The sequence below is a fragment of the Diplotaxodon limnothrissa genome, linkage group LG7, assembly GCF_057381915.1.
Source record: "Diplotaxodon limnothrissa isolate DT_005_m linkage group LG7, D_limnothrissa_male_GT1.1, whole genome shotgun sequence".
NCBI classification, from domain to species: domain Eukaryota; kingdom Metazoa; phylum Chordata; class Actinopteri; order Cichliformes; family Cichlidae; genus Diplotaxodon; species Diplotaxodon limnothrissa.
In genome coordinates this window covers 26,437,612-26,453,123 of record NC_140602.1, presented here as the reverse complement: position 1 = coordinate 26,453,123, position 15,512 = coordinate 26,437,612, and the positions used below count along the sequence as shown (strand labels likewise).

General features: G+C 38.2%; 1 protein-coding gene across 1 annotated transcript; it reads left to right on the top strand.

Moving 5' to 3' along the window:
* The first annotated feature begins 2,877 nt into the window (after positions 1 to 2,877).
* LOC146628381 (hyaluronidase-like) lies at positions 2,878 to 6,144 on the top strand. Its single transcript, XM_085357792.1, has 3 exons — positions 2,878 to 3,792; positions 4,275 to 4,364; positions 5,815 to 6,144. Exons 1-3 carry the CDS (start codon positions 2,878 to 2,880, stop codon positions 6,142 to 6,144), a joined length of 1,335 nt encoding a protein of 444 aa, XP_085213918.1.
* Positions 6,145 to 15,512: the final 9,368 nt, after the last annotated feature.

Here is a 15,512-nt window from a genome sequence, read left to right as displayed (position 1 = left end):
TTTGGAGAAGTTGGCAGTTTGTTGCAGTTTAAATAGCTGATGAAAAGGCAGCCTATGTTGCTTATGTAGTCAAAGAGACAGAAGAAAACAGGGGTAGAAGGGGTACTCCAATAAATTTTAGTATTTAACATTAAGCAACAATGAAGCACGTCACATGGACGGCTCAAGCCTGCCTTTAGGTTAGTGTTTTTAGGCTTTTACTTCAGACTTTGTGTAGCAATTGTAAATTTCCTGTAGTCACTGTATTCTTTATTAAATCTTAAGATTGTAAACTACATATGTAACAAGGAGTATGCAACACATGAAAAATGTTACCTGACTGTAAATGCACTGCTAATAAACACTTTCCAAAGCTACAGTGTGTTTCTTCCTTTTCCTGCCATTATTACATAAAGTGATGAGTTCAGGGGAAGTAACAAAGAAACATCTTCCGCTTAGTGAGTTGAGTTGCAGCCAACTGGATCATCTACTGATCCAGATCAGATTGGATATGAATCTGATGGGGCAGATTCACGTTCCGTTGACATTATTTATCTTTATCTTTGTCTTTATATTAGGTTTTCAAACAATGAAAAAACTGTGTCTTGAAAAACGTTGACTACCTTTTCTACAGTCAGTCATTAAACCTCAGACCCAGTTAGTGAGAAAAAGGAACAGAAGGCTGAACTAATGATAATGATGAGTCACTGGTGTGAGATGACTGCCCTGGCAAGAATATTTTCTGCTCAGAGGCCCTTTTAACTCAAACATCAAGTCCCAGCTAGATCCAATCTTTGGATCCAATCTTTTTTTTTTTTTTTTTTTTTTAAGAGACAAACTCTAAAGAACGAAGAAAATGTTTCGGAATATTTAGTAATAAGTAATAATAAGTATGCAAATATGTTTTTATACAGAAAAGTTTTGACTTTAAATAACTTTTTCTGTTAAAATAAGATTAATTTATGTTGTCAAAACTCTGAAGACCTTAAGTAACTAAAATACTATATGCACTACAATCTCCTGATTTACAAATGAAATTGACACAAAGCTAAAGTATGAAAAACATGTTGCCATCATCGTGTCATTTTTGTGATAAATCAGTACAAACCAGAAATATTATACATGAACCAGGCTGTTGTTGTTGTTTTAACTTTTGTTGTTTATTTTTTAACTTTCATTACCATTCTGTTTTTCATGCACTCTGAGTTTTACTTTCATCTTGCAAATATGCAACTTTTTAAAAACCTTTTTCACTAAATTATCTTAGTGTTGATTGTATTTGTCCAAAACTGTTTCCAAATTCTTTGCATCATTTATTCTAACCTGACACCCTAAAACCACTCACCAGTTAGTATTTTAATTAGATAAGGATCTACCAGAGAGAAGAAACTGTTTCCTCTGACATATGAAACAGCAAAAAAATTACTTGAGAAACACTGAAGTATTATGACAAGCCACTGAAGACAGCAACAGGTAGGAGCTAAAACACTATTATATCCAAAAAATGTTGACTGATTTGAAAAGAATAGTGAGATAACCTTGTAAGATAAAGGATATTATTAAAAAGATTTGATCTTTTTAAAATGTGGACAATTTGTTTACAGATATACTGCGAAATCCTTGAGTCATTTTTAATTTTATATTGATTTACCAGGATGAGCAAAAAGGACATCAAAAACAGAATGTAGTTAACATATGTATTCACATTCACAAGGGCTCTATCTGAACACCAAATATGAAGGAAGGTTTTACAAATATCTTTATTTTATATCATTATTTAGCACTTTTATCATTCCAAATCCACTGTAAATGACTATTTTGCTGCTTACAAATAGTATCATCCACAAACAAAAAGTTAATTTTGTCAGTATAAATGGTTATTGATCAAGAGGAAAAAGAAGAACTGCAAAGGACTCAGTCCAAAAGGCCAAATCTATTTTGTTGTTGTTCCTGGTTAGAGATCAGTAAGTCACACTAAAATTAAATAAATCATATTTTTTAAAATATTTTTTAGAATGTGTATTAATGGCATTTCGAGTCATGACTTGATAACATGTTCAGTTCTCCTACACAATATCATTTTTAAAATGATATGCTGTTTAGAATTAGTCATAAATATGAATATTTTTTAAATATATAATGAAATAAAAGTTTATGGCATGAACATATGAAATTGTTAGGGACTACAATTAGTCTGTTTTCATAAATTTTCCCCTACAGATGATGATTAGGCAAGTGAACTTGAACTCTGAACACGCAGGGAGTGTCCTTACACTACTGTAGGTGAATAGAGCAGATTGTTCAGCCACTGGGTGAACTTCGAGATTTGGTTTATCATTCCAAGCACTTATGTGTACGTTCTAGCACCTAAAATTTTCTAATTTTCCCTGTTTTGCTGATAATGATCATTTACATAAATTGGGGCCACTGCTGACATTTTAAGCTCTGAGCACAGAGCATGCATGTAGCAGAGCTATGTCGTATTTCTCTTTCACACACACATAAAATAATAATGGAGGAAGTATCTTACATTCTAACTGCAGAAACAGCTTTGTGTCCTGTTATATTCATATTATAAAAGTAGTATTTAACATTTGCAGCTTCAAGTGGAGCTCTTTCAGAACTATTTTGTATCCACTGATGATCTAATAGAGCATCTAATAACTGTTTTCTCCATTAATTGTTTGAGATGTAAAAATTATGAAGTCATCTTTCACCGAGAGTCATATTTCAAATAACTTCAAATGTGATCAAAAGTTCCCACTTTTAGCCCATCTTAAGAAGACGGAGTTTGGTTATTTTAAAGAGAAAACAGAGTTTGTCAAAAATAGCTGTGATTTATGTTGATGTTTGCTGACTTTTATCCACTGTCTGCCCTGCTTGTCCAGACCTATTACCATGGCCCCATCCTTCTTCTCCTCTGTTGGCTTCTGTGTAATTGGATCTATCACCTTAGCCCTTGCCCTACCTCCAACTGAGCCACCGCTCATCAATAACCATTCCTTTGTGGCTATATGGAACGCGCCAGTCAAGCACTGTAAACGTCTTCACATCCCGTTGGACACTGCAGCCTTCCAGTCAGTGACGACACCCGCAGCTGTGCCAGGCCAGTTTCTCACCATCTTCTATGAGGACCGCCTTGGTCATTACCCTAGAGCTGATTCTGTCAAGCATAAGCTCTACAGCGGTGGGGTCCCCCAAAATGGCAACCTGACAGAGCACCTGGCCAGAGCCCAAAAACAAATAGATCACTACATCTCCCAGGATTCTTCTCCTGGGCTGGCTGTCATTGACTGGGAATCCTGGCGCCCCCTGTGGGACCAGAACTGGGGTTCAAAACGCATTTATCAGAAATTGTCCATCAGTCGTACCCTGCAGATGCTCCCGTTTTTATCATTAGAGCAAATTCTTAAACTGGCAAAGAAACAGTTCCAGCGGGCTGGACGTCACTTCATGGAAAAAACCATTAGCCTTGGTACTGGTGAGCGTCCAAACCGCCGATGGGGCTTCTACCTGTTTCCTGATTGCTACAACTATGGATGGAACAAGCTTGGCTACACGGGAGAGTGCTCCCACAAGACCCACAAGCAGAACAACCAGATGCTTTGGTTGTGGGAACGCAGCACAGCTCTCTTCCCATCAGTCTACCTTCACCAGAATCTGAGGAACTCTCCCCGGGCTGCGCTCTTTGTTCGTAACCGTGTTCTTGAGGCTCTGAGGGTGGCAGCATTGCCTAAACGTCCTTACGTTATGCCAGTCTATGTCTATTGCAGGCCACTGTACCGGGATCAGACCAAAAAGTTTCAGACCAGGGTGAGTGTTTGTGTTAAAATCACATTTATGCACATCATTCACTTCATCTTTATGATTACAATAAACAGCCCATCACATGAGGGTTTTGTCATTTGAACCTAAATAGTTATTAAATTTCTCACGTAAGAGCAAAAAGCATTCACAAGAACACAACAGAAAAACAACTCAACAAATGAAGATTTATGTTTTAAAAACTTTTGAAAATGACATAAAAACATCAATTAATACTGCTCTGAAAGGAGAATGAAGGCCTCAATTTAGAACTCTAATGTGATAAAGGTTTGGAGTTCATTCACTTTGAACAGTTTGTAGTACCTTATATCAACTCTACCAAGGTTTATCTATAGGTTTTCTATACTGGATTCTAAAAGATGTGAATGAGAGAGAAGCTGGGGGGTGTTTTGGGGGCCTCGAGGATAGGGCATTAAATTACTTTGAGCCTTTTTATTTAAAAAAAAAAAGTTTCGTTCCTGCTCTTTCAGAGAGATCTAATCAGCACGATCGGAGAGTCTGCAGCACTTGGAGCTTCTGGGGTCATAATATGGGGAGGTGCCAGAGACTACAACAACAAGGTAATTCACAGCTTACTGATATTTACTGGATGTTTTGATCAGATCTCCTATCATTAACCCTCCTGCCATCCTTTAAAAAACTCACACCCATCACCCTAGGGACCATTCTCAGCCACGCCATAAAAAGACCATATATCCATATTTTATTCCACTTTAAATTAGCCAACCTTGTAAAACTACTTCTCCCTGAAATATTCATGTAAAGTTTTAATTATATTTTCGTTGTTTTAACCCTTCAAATCCCAGTGTTATTACATGAGCGCCCTGTGTTATAAGCCCCAAAAACCAAAAAACGAAACTAAATATTTCCACAAAAAACCAGTTGAAGTAATATGTGATTGTCATTATAAGTAGGCCTTTAGATGGACCAAAGATTGGCACCAACATACATTTTGACCTGCCATTATTTTTTTTGCATTTTTTTTGCAATTTAAAAATTAAAACTTCAAGGCCCTGAGTCTTCATTGACATCCAAGAAAAGAAGAAAAAATAAAATCATATGATGATAATTTGGGGTTGAAAAATAGCGTTTATAATGGAAGTCAATGGGCAGAAAATGGTCCCCAGGGTGATGGGTGTGGGGATTTCTGCTGCTCAGCCATTTTAGGCTGATTTAAGGAATTCACACTGGAATATTAACATTGACAGGTAAAAACTATCCTGTGGCAAGTTTGGTTATATTCCACTGAACACAGTGGAAATGGCAACCATTTAACACATAGCAGTGGCACAAAAAGGTCCCAAGAAGGCAGGAAGGTTAAGGGATATTCTAACTCAACACAATATTGACACGTCAGCATTAAAAATCTACCAGCTGAGCAATGTGATTCCTTCTCAACATTGCAAATCCAGTGTTTGTTTGTTTCATGAGAAGAGAAAAGACTTCAAGTATCACACGAGCCACCCGAAGTTTCTGCATTTGTCTTTAGCCATAAAAACTCTATATTAGTAACTCTTCACAGGTCTGAAAACAGGAACACAACTGGCCAGCCTTGCATCAACAAATAATTAACATGCCTTTGTTTCCTCTCTTAAGAGGAACTAACAGTTGTGACTGTTTATCTGTGTTTACCAGACATGTGAAAGAGGTATTGCAGCTTCATTTGCTGCAGCCGCTTTTTGATTTGGTATATCTTTTTCTTGTCATTTGATGTTCACACAATCACAATATCTTATTGTCTTACAACCAATTTAAAGTGGCACAACTGAATGCAAATTCTAATTAAGAATAAAACAGACCATTTAGATGGTCTTACTGCCACTATCCGTGTTCTCAGTCCAGTTGACGTTCCTCCTTTGGACACAAACATCCATTAAGCAATATGTTTTATTTGGACTTTAATTACCCCAATAAAATATTTTAGCTGACATTCATCTTGAAGTTCTAAGATTTTTTTTGTACATACTTTTTGAACACCTGAACCTCTCATATAAACTCCTGTCTTTGCAGGCGTCCTGTGATGCTCTGTCCAAGTACCTGAGATCCACATTGAACCCTTACATTGCTAATGTGACTGCAGCCGCCAAGCTCTGCAGCGAAGTCTTGTGTCAGGGGAAGGGCCGCTGTGTCCGGAAGAGCAACAACTCTCGCCACTACCTGCACCTAAACCCCACCCATTTCCACATCATACGAGCTGATAGGAAGTATGTGGCTATTGGCCTCCCTTCTGCTGCTGACCTCAGTGCCTGGGCTGAAAACTTTACCTGTCAGTGCTACGCAGGGCGGAACTGTTCTCCCAAACTAGTACACCCAACCACCATGAAACTCATTTGGATTTAATGTGTGAGGAAAGTAGAATTCGTTCATGTGATTATCTATCATTCATCTATTTTCCAAAAACAGAAAGGAATGTAAGTAAATGATTCCCTCAAAACATAGTGCTATTAATACTAATAACAACAACATCAACAACAATAATAATAATTGTTAAGACAAGCTATACTTTAAACTTCAGTTTTAACTATTTAAAAGTAAATGGGCCTTAATTAAACTAAACTCAGCTCAACTAAACTGAATTTTGAAAAATATACCTTAATCTAAAGTTGAGTAGATGAAGCGTCTGTCTGTTACATTACAAAGACTCTATTTGGAAAGACATTTTTTAAACATTACCTGTGTTGTAAACATCTGAGCAGGACTGTCAGTCATATTTTTTTTTATGAATTTAAATAGGCCAGTCATATAGGTTTGAACTTTGAATCTGGCCCAGATTCATCCATCAGTGTATAATTGGGGTCTGTAGTTAAAATTGCTTTGAGTGATCAGTTAGAATAGAAAAAGTGCCCCTTCTGATGCTTTGTTTGAACTTCAGCAGGTCATCTTGACCATGCTACACACCTAAATTCAGTTGCTGGCCTAATTGGCTGATGACACATTAACAGTATGGGGTGGTTTAACAGATGTACCTAATGAAGTGGCCGCTGAGTGTATGAATCAACAAATAATAATAAATAATACAAAAAAAATGGAGACGTTTCCTTAATAAATGACATGAGCAGAGCAACAACAATACAAATACATGCAAATATTCATGTCCTCAGAACAGTGACATCATTCTTCTATAGCATCTTATTCATGTGCTTGTAAATCAGAATGATTTGATGAATGAAATAAACACGAGTGTCACAAAGAGAATGAGTGTGTTTTGTGTTTGATAGATGTTTTTAAGTATATGGCTACTTTACCAGGTTTATTAACGGGATTAAAAGTAAATTTTTCTAAGCCACATTATGAAAAAAACAACTAATGGTGACAACCTACAAAAATGATTTGCAACACATAAATTTGCACCTTAATCCTAACTTTCCCATGACTGACCAAATATGTTATTTTTTCCATACTCCTTAAAAAAATGTTTAAAGTTCTCCAGGCTTTCTGAAGGTCTTTAAAGATTTTCCTTGGACACTGACTCCTTATTCAGTGATTTTCAGTCTAGTCCTTGTGCCTGGACATTTTTAAAGGAAGCAATTGTGGTGTACAAAATACAAGAAAAAGAAAAAACAAAACAAAATATAAGAAATATGAGAAATATAACTTAGCTAAGAACTCCTTTTAAAATGTATATGTAGCCACATTATATGTTGTAAAAACATTTTATTTTAATTTATTTTAATTTATTCCCATTTTAATGTATGAAAAATGTACAACAGAAGGACAGGATCTAAAAGTCATGTCCTTAAGAAAAAAGGAAAATCCAGCAAGGGCCTAATACAGAATTTGGGAGATGTTTCTGGCTCTTCAGCTGATCCATTCATAGTTAAAGCTTCATCAGAAATGGTCACAGTTCATGGGTGGTTATCAGGAGGCCATTCTTAACAAAGGGAAATGGGAATAAAAGGCAGAAGAATGCCAAATTAGACAACAACCAAATTTGTAATGTTTGCTAAACATTATTGTCAATAAGTAAGTAGGAGGTCAAAAGAGAGGTTAAACAGTGATTGTCTACAGCCATCTGTAAAACACACAGGAGGCTCTGTTGTGCTTTGAGGCTGCATTTCAGCTAGTGATGTTGGATTAATGATGTTGGACTTTACTTAATCCAGAAAAGTAAAGTCAGATTTTGGAAAGACTGTGATTTGAAACAGCTGCCACAGTCCCTGCGCCTGCCCGGTCAGCCCCGCGGCTACAAATATTTTGGTTTGGCTTTTGCTTTCTCGCGCGCGGTACTATCGCCCTGCCTGGGCGGAGCTCATGTTGGGCTCTCGCCTTCACCTACACACCTGCAGTTAATAACCCACCTGTGATTCATCACTTTGTTTGCTGGCCTCTTCATAAGGCAGGAGCGCTGAGCTACTCGTCGCTGGAATATTGAGTAACTCATGTTAGTAAAAGCTCGGCTCTGCAAACTTCTGGTTCTCCTAGTGCTAGCTTTGTAAATAGATTTCCTGGACCTGTCCCGAATCATGAACCTTGGATCCCCTGAGTGTGAGGAAGGAATTCCCCGCGAGCAGCGAGAGGAGCTGAGTGAGTGTGGCGATCCCGTTTCCACTAACCCAGTGGATCCCTGGAAACCCCCACCTTCCCCCCACCTGTATCTAGAGCACCTGGTGTTGCTTAATAAAGAACTGTGTAACTGTATTCCTCAGTCTACGCCTGAGTCCGTCCCGCCTGACAAAAGTTTCCTTTTACAGCATGGCAATGATCCCAAACATGTAATGCAGTAAAAGCATACACAGATAGAAGAATACACAACAGAACACTATCGGCCTCCCAAGAACCTGAAACTCAACATTATAAAAATAAACATTACATTGTTTCAAAAATTTAAGATTTTTTCCACAACTAAAGAACTAGGGCTGGGAATCGATAAGAGTTTAGCCATTCTGATTCCATTATCGATTCAATTCTCTTATCAGTTCTCACTGTTGTAATCATGATTGCTAAACAGAATTACAATATTACTATTTTGCAGACTGACTGCCTGCTATGTGGTCAAATGCTTTTGCATGTTGGAGGTATTTCCCCTTTTTGTTGAGATCACTTTTGGGGTCATTTTTTTGGTTCTCAAAAGAGTAACGTATTACCAGAGATGGGCAGTAACGCGTTACTTGTAAGTAACGAGTAAAGTAAGGGATTACTATTGCAAAATCGGTAATTAGATTACCGTTACTTTCCCGTAGGAACGCTGCGTTACTGCGTTACTAAAACCGTGATTTTTTTTGCGAGAATGTCTCATGACAGTGACGTAAGCAAGTGCGACGTTGGTGACAGCAGCTGTGTGCAGATCAACAATGGATAATATATCGAGTGCGGGAGAGAGTATGAGCGTGCAGCGTTTAAAGTGTGGAAGTACTGACCTTACTTTGAGTTTGATTCCATAAGAAGTGACAAAAACATTAGCGTCCATCGTGCGTGGGAAGAAAACTTCTTTTTACAGCGAAAAAAAACCCTAAACTTCCGAGCAAGCACCGAGTAGCTACGACGTGATGGGAAACTCACAGAGACACTCGCGCGGATTCTTCAACTGACCGCAGCACACCTGCACCAGGGTAACCCTCCGCCTACCCTGCTCCTGCTTTACAGGTGAAAATAGAGCAAAAGGACCGCTGAGTCTTTGACTTTATTTATTTTCTGCTGTGTTTTACTTGCATCTGTTTGAAAGAGTGAGTGAAAACACAAAAAATATTTTATTTTATGTGCTGGAATGTGTAGAAAATAGGTTTAAATGTTAAACTAATTTATTCAAGTCAGAGAATGTTGCATATAATTAAATGTTTTGCTTGATGCATAAAGTTAAAAGATTAAAACTGATAAAACAAGTTTTAAAAAGAGACTTTTCCATTTGATTACATTTTGTATGATGGATTATGTAGAAAAAGTAGAATTGGGCTGAAAGATCTATCACTTTATCACCTCTTCAGGTTGTAAATCGTGTTTTTAAAAAGTAACTAAGTAACTAAGTAACTAAGTAATTAATTACTTTTGAAAATAAGTAATCAGTAAAGTAACGGGATTACTTTTTTGGGGGAGTAATCAGTAATTAGTTACTGATTACTTTTTTCAAGTAACTTGACCAACACTGCGTATTACACATACTATACAGAATATTTTTATTACAGTAATGCAGTACATTACATCACTGTTTCTATGTAAAATGAACTTAAATATGTTGTCTCACAATTATAATTTAAGAATATAAACCTATCAGTTACAGTCCCACACACCAGCACAAATCCCTATCCTAATGAGGACATACATATTATCTTCCTCTCATTAGCTAAGTATGGTCACAAAGCAGAGGAAAACCAGTCTTTGTAACACAGTGCTTATATTGTAGAAACCTGAACAGGTAGAAACAGAGGATCATCATTTTTTTTAGCTGTTGAAGTTCAGGGTCTGGCTGCTGGGGTGAGATCAGCATTTGCTCAGATTTAACTTTACTCTGGATTCTTTGCTAGCTTAATGTTAGCATGCTGTCTGTGTGCTGCTTTCTGTCCTGGATCCAGTTTGCACTATGGCATCGTGCTCTCTGAACTACTGGGCACTGGTTCTTGATTCCCATCCGTGTATAGTTCCACAAAGGTTAGACTATTTGTACTGTAGACTTATTGGGTTTCAAATCTTAACCAAACAAGAGATTTCCTTAAAATCAGACTTGGACTTAGAGTTTTGTATTGTCATTGTGCAGTTTCTTGCACAATGAAATTGGGTAGGTGGACCACAAAGGTGCAAAGGTAAGAAGAGAAAACAATACACAACAAGGGGAAAACAAATAAATAAACAAAATAAAATAAAAAGCATACAAGTATACATATATGTGAGTGAAACTACATGGAGTATGCGTAAGAAACATTGAAACAGAAACATTATGGGTCTGTATAAAATGACTAGTGTTAATCAAAGTTAGTAATTTGTAGAAACAGTTTACAGAATTTAATTACTTGGCACAATTTAAAATATACCCTTTCTTTTGTTATGTAAAAACAACATTTAAAATCTGTTGTTGTCTGTGAAGGTTCTCAGTCATCCAGGTCATCGTAGTCAAAGGAGCTTGCAAAGAAAAGCGTCTGGACTTCTTTAAGTTGCTTGAAGACGTTTCACCTTTCATCCGAGAAGCTTCTTCAGTTCTAAGGTCAACTGGTGGAGAGTCCCAGATATAAACCTAGTGGGAGTAACCCCCCACAGAGGGACAAAAGGACCCCCTGATGATCCTCTAATTGCCTGAGCCAAGGTGTGAAACTGGGTGTGGGTCCCAATCAGCCAGAGTTTCGGGTGTGTTCATTGTGAAACCTGGCCCCACCTTATCATGCGAATTCCTGAGGTCAGATGGCCCAGGATGTGAGTGGGCGTTAAGGCGTCTGGGAAGGGATCTCAAAACTGGATTATAGATGGCAGAGAGTTGGTGTCGTAAACCCCCGCCTCTGTTCAAAGATGGTCGCTCACAGTGGACATAGATGGCTTCTTTCACTCCTCTTTCAAACCATCTGTCCTCTCTGTCCAAAATGTGAACATTGGCATCCTCGAAAGAGTGTCCTTTGTCCTTAAGATGCAGATGGACTGCTGAGTCTTGTCCTGTGGAGGTGGCTCTTCTGTGTTGTGCCATGCGCTTGTGAAGTGGCTGTTTGGTCTCTCCAATGTAGAGGTCTGAGCATTCCTCGCTGCACTGTACAGCATACACCACATTGTTAAGTTTGTGTTTTGGCGTTTTGTCTTTCTATTGTAGCCAACCTTTACACGGAAGAAGTGGAAAGGAAGGCTCTTGGCTCTTTCAAAGGAACAGTACCCAGCCACTGGTACAGATATGTGGACGACACCTGGGTCAAAATCAAGACACAAGAAGTGGAATCCTTCACTGCGCACATTAACGCTGTGGATAAAAACATCAAGTTCACCAGGGAAGACACAAAGGACAACTGTTTGCCTTTCCTGGACTGCGCCGTGCACATTGAAGAGAACGGCAAACTCAACATCGAAGTTTACCAGAAGCCCACACACACGGACCAGTACCTCCACTTTGACTCCCATCACCCTCTGGAACACAAACTTGGAGTAATTAGGACCCTACACCACCGGGCAGAACATGTTCCCTCTAAGCCTGAAGGAAAAAAGAAGGAACACACACATGTAAAGTAAGCACTCAAAACGCGGGCGTTCTTAAAGTCAGCAAAGAGGCACAGAAAAGAAGACCAGACACCAGCGAGGGAGGATAAGAAGGACAGATGCAACAACATTGTCATCCCCTATGTAGCCGGCGTATCAGAGAAACTCAGGAGAGTTTTCTCCAAGCATGACATCCCGGTGCATTTCAGACCCAGCAACACGCTCAGACAGAAACTGGTTCACCCGAAAGACAAAACGCCAAAACACAAACTTAACAATGTGGTGTATGCTGTACAGTGCAGCGAGGAATGCTCAGACCTCTACATTGGAGAGACCAAACAGCCACTTCACAAGCGCATGGCACAACACAGAAGAGCCACCTCCACAGGACAAGACTCAGCAGTCCATCTGCATCTTAAGGATAAAGGACACTCTTTCGAGGATGCCAATGTTCACATTTTGGACAGAGAGGACAGATGGTTTGAAAGAGGAGTGAAAGAAGCCATCTATGTCCACTGTGAGCGACCATCTTTGAACAGAGGCGGGGGTTTACGACACCAACTCTCTACCATCTATAATCCAGTTTTGAGATCCCTTCCCAGACGCCTTAACGCCCACTCACATCCTGGGCCATCTGACCTCAGGAATTCGCATGATAAGGTGGGGCCTGGTTTCACAATGAACACACCCGAAACTCTGGCTGATTGGGACCCACACCCAGTTTCACACCTTGACTCAGGCGATTAGAGGATCATCAGGGGGTCCTTTTGTCCCTCTGTGGGGGGTTACTCCCACTAGGTTTATATCTGGGACTCTCCACCATTTGACCTTAGAACTGAAGAAGCTTCTCGGATGAAAGGTGAAACGTCTTCAAGCAACTTAAAGAAGTCCAGACGCTTTTCTTTGCAAAATCTGTTGTTATGAGTAAAGATCTTTGGTGAAACCAGCCATCTGGTCCATACATTTTATCACTTTGATAACTAACCTAAAGGTGGATTTCCTTCTTATTACATTTCCACAAACAAATGACCAAGTTCAAACACTCACATTCTTTGCGTGTCTGGACAGAGACTTTGTCTGCGAGTGGTAGCGGTAGGACAGATTGTTCTCAACCCAGAGGTTCCTCAGCTATCTTCCTCCAGGCAGTAAGGAGGGAACCTGGAACACATCAAGACAGCCCAAAAAGGAGGGAACACCTCAAGGAAGCAGATCATTCAGCTCTGACAAGCTACCACAATTGTTCCACCTATAATTCAAGCACTTGCAAGAGCTTATTTAACGAGGAGACTAACGGGTATTAATTACTCACTGAGGGCTTACTTTGGACCAAAACAAATTGGACCCGCAGAACAAGTAAGTACATAATTAATGAGACTTCATTTACCTGATTAACATGTTTATATTTAAAGTTTGATTGAGAGTTTAGTAGGGATTTATTATAGGGTCAAGTTTGCCAGCAGCTCTGAAATGCTTTCTACTTTAAATATAACTTGGCAAGAGTGTAGTGTTGAATAAATAGAACTCAAATAAAACTGTCATTATGTGGGTTAGGAAACATTTTCTAAGGTCAAGGGTTTTTTTAATAACTGTTAAAACTATGTTAATCCCAGGGATGGTCCTTGCAAAACTACACCCAGTTCACAAAATGCTTTAACACTGTTTGAAATGTAAATAAACACAGAATTTAATGATTTGCAAATCTCATGAACCCATATTTTATTCACAATAAAACAACAAACATATTAAATGTTTGAATTGAGAAGAAACACAATGTTAAAAAAAATATTAACTCATTTTAAATTAGATTTTTTGTAAATTGTACTATAAAAAACAATTGGATGAACATTTGAAAACTAATCAGGTTAACCGGCAACAGACTATTGAAATTCATTATCATCAGGATGTCCTAAAAACTCCATGAAAAGCCTGCATTTGATCCAAAATGCTGCATTTGATCCAAAGGCTTAATTTCTTCTTAGGAGAGATGTAGATTTGAGGAATAGATGGTTAAAGAGCACTGACAGGTACTAGCAAGAGAGAGCATATTTCTCTCATACTGGCTTCTCTTTATTGGCTCCCTGTTAAATCCAGAATCAAATTTTAAATCCCTCCCCTCACATACAAAGTGTTTAAATAATCAGGCCTCATCTTACCTTAAAGACCTCATAATACCATTTCACCAAAGTAGAGCACTTCGCTCTGACACTGCAGGCTTACTAGTGGTTCCTAACGCAAGTACACACACACACACACACACACACACACACACACACACACACACACACACACACACACACACACACACACACACACACATTAGCCGCTTATCCTAACGCTAACCATCAAAAATGAATGCCTAATCCTAAACCTCAGCCTAAACCTAACCATAACCTAATTGGAAGCCTGACACTAAAACCACCTTTTGAGCCCAAACATTGCCTTCAAACTCGTAGGGATGGGCATTTTATCACCATAGGTGACTGCTAGTATAGTAAAGTAGAAGTAGAATACGAAACCTTTATATAAACAGCGGTCCATTTAACATTTATTTAGTTGTTGCAATCAACTCATTTAAATATTTCAGATCAACACAAACATTTTAATTATATTAAACAAAGGTAACCAAGGTAAATACAAAATACTTTCAAGTGATGATTTCATTTCTTAAGGATAAAAAGATATCCCCCTACAGCCTTTGGCAATTCAGAGTGGAAACATTTTGTTATTATCAATATTTCTTGTAACTTTGTAACTGTTCCAAGTGAATTGAGAACATCAGAGACATTAACTGTACCTACTGAGTAGCTACATTTCTGTTATACAACAAGGGAAGACCAAAGGGAAAGCCAAGCAATTGCTTAGTCAGCTCTTTTTCTTCAGTATATTGAGAACACAACACATCTTCTGCTAAAAAAAGAGCAAGTCATAAGGTTTCACTGCTGTCTGCAAAGCATGGGGAAAAAACTAAATCCTGGAGAAATCGCTTTGTGTGAAAAATAATCTTGAGCATTGAATCAATAAGATGCTCTAAAGACTTGCACCCTGCCATTACTTAACCCAACTTCTCTTACATTTACTAACAAGAATATGTATCATTAGTTCATCAAGTTTAATAAAACTAAAATTGAAAATTTGAAGAAAAAAAAAAACTTTGTTGATGAAGATTTAGCAATTTTATTGTGTTTGTAACTGTATTTGCAACATTTGTAAATTTTCCAAAAGTTATTGTTTTGGAAGATTTTATAAGATGGAATTTTGTTTGGATATATGGTGTTATTAATAAGTGCTCTTATTAATGTAGCTTTATAAAAACTTTTGCTCCTGCAAAAGGAATTTAGTGTCTTTGCATGTGAGGCTAAATACTGAAGTCGTCACTTCGTGAACATGCAGGGGCAAGCCCGTCTTGTTGTCATGCATACAAAAGAAATGTTGGAATGTGGTAAGAACAAGAAAATGTTGGGAAAATTAAGAAATGATTTCATTAATGAAATTCCATCTTTTATACTTTGCCCCTTTTGAAGACAGAAAAAGAGCAATAAGTCTGGCATCAGCACAAATCTGTCCAAGCAAGATGAATATCAATATCAGGGCCTCAAACCTAACTGGTG